The following is a 5,000-nucleotide window of genomic DNA, read 5'->3' as shown; positions in this document are numbered from 1 at the left end:
GGCTGAGAGAGTGTGTGTGTGTGTGTGTACCTGTGCAGGGCTGAGAGAGTGTGTGTGTGTGTGTGTGTGTGTGTACCTGTGCAGGGCTGAGAGAGTGTGTGTGTGTGTGTGTGTGTACCTGTGCAGGGCTGAGAGAGTGTGTGTGTGTGTGTGTACCTGTGCAGGGCTGAGAGAGTGTGTGTGTGTGTGTGTACCTGTGCAGGGCTGAGAGAGAGTGTGTGTGTGTGTGTGTGTGTGTGTGTGTACCTGTGCAGGGCTGAGAGAGTGTGTGTGTGTGTGTGTGTGTGTGTGTACCTGTGCAGGGCTGAGAGAGTGTGTGTGTGTGTGTGTACCTGTGCAGGGCTGAGAGAGTGTGTGTGTGTACCTGTGCAGGGCTGAGAGAGTGTGTGTGTGTGTGTGTGTGTGTACCTGTGCAGGGCTGAGAGAGTGTGTGTGTGTGTGTGTGTGTGTACCTGTGCAGGGCTGAGAGAGTGTGTGTGTGTGTGTGTGTGTACCTGTGCAGGGCTGAGAGAGTGTGTGTGTGTGTGTGTGTGTACCTGTGCAGGGCTGAGAGAGTGTGTGTGTGTGTGTGTGTGTACCTGTGCAGGGCTGAGAGAGTGTGTGTGTGTGTGTGTGTGTACCTGTGCAGGGCTGAGAGAGTGTGTGTGTGTGTGTGTGTGTGTGTGTGTGTGTGTACCTGTGCAGGGCTGAGAGAGAGTGTGTGTGTGTGTGTGTGTACCTGTGCAGGGCTGAGAGAGTGTGTGTGTGTGTGTGTGTGTGTACCTGTGCAGGGCTGAGAGAGTGTGTGTGTGTGTGTGTGTGTGTGTGTGTGTGTGTACCTGTGCAGGGCTGAGAGAGTGTGTGTGTGTGTGTGTACCTGTGCAGGGCTGAGAGAGTGTGTGTGTGTGTGTGTGTACCTGTGCAGGGCTGAGAGAGTGTGTGTGTGTGTGTGTGTGTGTGTGTGTACCTGTGCAGGGCTGAGAGAGTGTGTGTGTGTGTGTGTGTACCTGTGCAGGGCTGAGAGAGTGTGTGTGTGTGTACCTGTGCAGGGCTGAGAGAGTGTGTGTGTGTGTGTGTACCTGTGCAGGGCTGAGAGAGTGTGTGTGTGTGTGTGTACCTGTGCAGGGCTGAGAGAGTGTGTGTGTGTGTGTGTACCTGTGCAGGGCTGAGAGAGTGTGTGTGTGTGTGTGTGTACCTGTGCAGGGCTGAGAGAGTGTGTGTGTGTGTGTGTGTACCTGTGCAGGGCTGAGAGAGTGTGTGTGTGTGTGTGTGTGTACCTGTGCAGGGCTGAGAGAGTGTGTGTGTGTGTGTGTGTGTGTGTGTGTACCTGTGCAGGGCTGAGAGAGTGTGTGTGTGTGTGTGTGTACCTGTGCAGGGCTGAGAGAGTGTGTGTGTGTGTGTGTGTACCTGTGCAGGGCTGAGAGAGTGTGTGTGTGTGTGTGTGTACCTGTGCAGGGCTGAGAGAGTGTGTGTGTGTGTGTGTGTACCTGTGCAGGGCTGGGGCAGTGTGTTAGAGGAGACTCCACACACACCACCAGTCCCCGTGTGAGAGCTCTAAAGCGCTCGGAGTCACACTCCTGCAGCAGCAGCGGCTTCCCTCCATCATTAAACTCCACACCGTCACTGAACTCCTCTAACGTCTGCACGCGCCCGTACAATCCCCGCAGCACCTCCAGCACCCGAGTCAGACCGGACTCCGACATTTTATTTCAGAGTTTATTCTTACACAAACACTAAATAAACACAAACACTAAATAAACACAAACACTAAATAAACACAAACACTAAATAAACACTAAATAACCTTCTCTTCAGAAACTGTTTATGTTCCTGTACACCGGTCTCACGGCTTCGCGCGCAGCCACATCTCAGCGAATCAGGTGGAAGCTACCCCCCACCTCCCAGAATGATCCAGCGCTGTGATTGGCTGAGAGCTTCAGCACTCTTAAAGGAGCAGCGCTCGAATTTACCCGAATAAAAGATGTAACCTGGTGTTTCAGACCTTCAGTGTCATGGACACTGAGAGGATAGTAAAGCTCTGAGATATTATTTTATTTCATTTATAGTTGAATACTAGTCTTGTATTTGTCCAGTTGAATGCCCTGCTTGGTGGCATCTTGTTCTGCGGTCAGAACTGAGGGTTTTTTGGCCATTATCTTTTTATCATCTCCTAGACCATGCAGCTCTCCATCACCATCAGCACCGCTGACCAGTACTCTTTACACTTTAACTCATCTAGTGAGTTCACTCATTGGCTGTCTGGTTAAACTGACATAACGGACATAAAGAAGGTTATAGCAGAAAATAATGGAGAATCGAAGTCCTGCACTGATTAATGTACACTAGAGGTCATTTTTAATGAATCAGAACCTGAAACAGAATTCTCTTAAAGATCTGATTTAAATGAATAACACATTAACACACACTTCTTGTGCATTGTTACTGTTTTCAAAGTACCTTCTCCTGCCATGAGCTTCAACTGATTCCATCATAAATAAACACCATTAAACATCAGACCAGTGACATTTCAGCTAGACTGCTACCTCAGAGATGGACACTAACTAAGCTGTTGATCGGTCAGTTGTTATAAAGACCCAATGACATCAGCCAGCAGCTGGAACTCACATTTCTCTGTCAGTGTTTCAGTGTGAGAGGAGAAGAGTGAGAAAGATAAGAGCAGGAACTCACAGATGTTCACATTATTGTCTCATATATTTATTTTATAACTGCTACTCAGAAATCGTCTAGTCCATGTTTCCTCTGGGCCTGAAATCAGACTGGGATTGGATTATTCCACTCTACACATAAGACACATTTGGAGTTTACAGTAAGAAACTATTTTATTATCAACTCTGTGTTTCGGGGTCAGAGGTCAAACAAGTGTCAGACACTGAGCAGGTCAGCAGGCGGCGGTCTGAGAGGAATCTGTCCCAGTGTGAATCGTTTAGCAGTGAACTCTCGGAGCTCGTCTGGTGTGAGGTCACTCAGAGGAGTGTACAAACCGTCTCGTCCACCCTTCCTGTCCTCTGCACCCCCAGTCATGCTCACTCCACCACCGAAAGCCCCTCCGCTGGGAGCAGTGGACGAGCCGCCGAAGCCTCCTGCAGACCCTGAGGAGAAGCTGAACCCTGCGGCGGAACTGTTACTCTGCGTCGCTCCTGCAGGAACGTTGAAGGAGAAGGTGGAGGCAGAGGGAGCTGATGAGCCAAACTGGGACGAACCGGACTGACTCCCAGACGAGCCGAACCCGGGACTGGACGCAGAGAAGCTAAACCCAGCGGCACTGCTCTGAACACCTGAGCCAAATCCTACAGAAGAAAGAAAAACAAACATCTTTTACTATCTTAACTCATCTAAAAACTACCCATAATGCTCTGCAACAATATTTCAGATACATAAACAATTACTTATTTTTTCATAAGAGAGTGAAATGAGTTCTTTTTATTTTAAATATAGTGGTGGGGGGTGGGGGGCAGGGTCCTGGGGTCAGGAACTGGACTCTGACTGGGTGCAGTGGGACCGGGGCAGGAACTGGGCTCTGACTGGGTGCAGTGGGACCGGGGCAGGAACTGGGCTCTGACTGGGTGCAGTGGGACTGGGGCAGGAACTGGGGTCTGACTGGGTGCAGGGGTAATTGCAGAGTTAACTGCTTTGTGATTATGTACAGTGGTATTAGGATATAGAGTTCACAAATCCTACCTCCTACTCTAAATCCAGATGATGAGCCAAACCCGGTCGTTGAAGAAGATCCAAACCCAGTTGTTGAAGAAGATCCAAATCCTGTTGATGATGAAGATCCAAATCCTGTTGATGATGAAGATCCAAACCCAGTTGTTGAAGAAGATCCAAATCCTGTTGATGATGAAGATCCAAACCCTGCTGATGATGAAGATCCAAACCCTGCTGATGACGATGATGAAGAACTGAAAAGCCCTCCACCTGAGGGAGTCTGTGCTCCTGGATTGCTCAGCTCTGCTACCTGTGGAAACCAAAACAGTGGACTGTGAAGACAGGTCCATCCACACGCCTTAAACATGGTGTGTTCTTGAGAATTTAAAGAAGGATCAACAATATGAGATCACAGACTGTGAGAGCATGTGTCAGTGTGGTCAGTGTGTGGTCAGAGTGTCAATGAGGTCATTTCTCACCATAGATGCACGTGTGTTACCACTCATGGTTATTAGTTCCTGAACTCTGGATCTCCACTGATTGACCAGCTGCTGGACTGAATTACCCTGAATTAACCACAAAGAAGAGAGAGAATGTGTAAGTTGAAGTTTCTTGACCATCCACTGGTCAAGTGTTTAATATCTGAGGGTGGGGCACAGATACGTGCACTACAAGACCCATAAAACCCCACAGGAGGAGAACCTGCTTGAAGGATCGCTTACGTAGGACTGTACATCTCCTGTGGCTCTGCTGGTGTAGAACTCCATTCTCAGCTCCTCTGGTGATAGCTCCACAAACCCTACACACACACACACACACACACACACACACACACACACACACACACACACACACACCGTAGAATTAGACCTTTACACTCAATACCTGATGATTTACTGCACTGAGCTCGTGACCCACCTGAGATGGAGGTTTTGAGGAGAGCGTAGCAGGAGAAGAGCCACTGTCCTGAGCTCTGCCACACCTCCATGTCCTTCTGAATCATCTCTCTGTCAATCAAACAGGAAGTTCATATCATACCTCACTCACACCACCCTCACTCCTCCCTCACCTGTCCCTGACACCTCACCCCTCCCTGACTCCTCCCTCACCCCTCCCTGACTCCTCCCTCACACCTCACTTCTCCCTCACACCTAGGGCTGCAAGATTATGACAAAAATCATAATTGATTATTCCCTTGAAATTGTAATTGTGATTATTAATTATGATTATCACAATTTACATTAAATGGTGTTTTGAATATCTTTATACCATTGTTTGAATCAACTGCATGCCATATTTTATATAAAAATTTAAAAAAGCTGAAAACCATTCTTCCTGAAAAACTTCTATTA

At 48.4% G+C, this 5,000-nt stretch overlaps 2 protein-coding genes across 4 annotated transcripts in view; both read right to left on the bottom strand.

Moving 5' to 3' along the window:
* The window catches only part of tert (telomerase reverse transcriptase), a 15,333-nt gene extending 13,497 nt beyond the window's left edge, over positions 1 to 1,836 (bottom strand). For all 3 annotated transcript variants that reach the window (XM_058407418.1, XM_058407419.1, XM_058407417.1), the window contains exon 1: positions 1,467 to 1,836. In XM_058407418.1, the coding sequence (XP_058263401.1) occupies positions 1,467 to 1,682 (216 nt within the window). In that variant the 5' untranslated portion in view covers positions 1,683 to 1,836. The remainder of the gene's footprint in view (positions 1 to 1,466) is intronic.
* An 829-nt stretch (positions 1,837 to 2,665) lies between these two features.
* Positions 2,666 to 5,000, bottom strand: part of nup42 (nucleoporin 42) — a 4,520-nt gene continuing 2,185 nt past the window's right edge. The window contains exons 3-7 of the mRNA XM_058407421.1: positions 4,567 to 4,655; positions 4,371 to 4,447; positions 4,128 to 4,214; positions 3,679 to 3,958; positions 2,666 to 3,287 (exon numbers count right to left, since the gene is read on the bottom strand). Coding sequence (XP_058263404.1) covers positions 2,863 to 3,287; positions 3,679 to 3,958; positions 4,128 to 4,214; positions 4,371 to 4,447; positions 4,567 to 4,655 — 958 coding nt within the window. The 3' untranslated portion in view covers positions 2,666 to 2,862. The remainder of the gene's footprint in view (positions 3,288 to 3,678; positions 3,959 to 4,127; positions 4,215 to 4,370; positions 4,448 to 4,566; positions 4,656 to 5,000) is intronic.

Source organism: Hemibagrus wyckioides, linkage group LG14, assembly GCF_019097595.1.
Source record: "Hemibagrus wyckioides isolate EC202008001 linkage group LG14, SWU_Hwy_1.0, whole genome shotgun sequence".
NCBI lineage: Eukaryota > Metazoa > Chordata > Actinopteri > Siluriformes > Bagridae > Hemibagrus > Hemibagrus wyckioides.
Note: the sequence above shows the minus strand (reverse complement) of the source record. Positions and strands in the feature narration are given on the sequence as shown.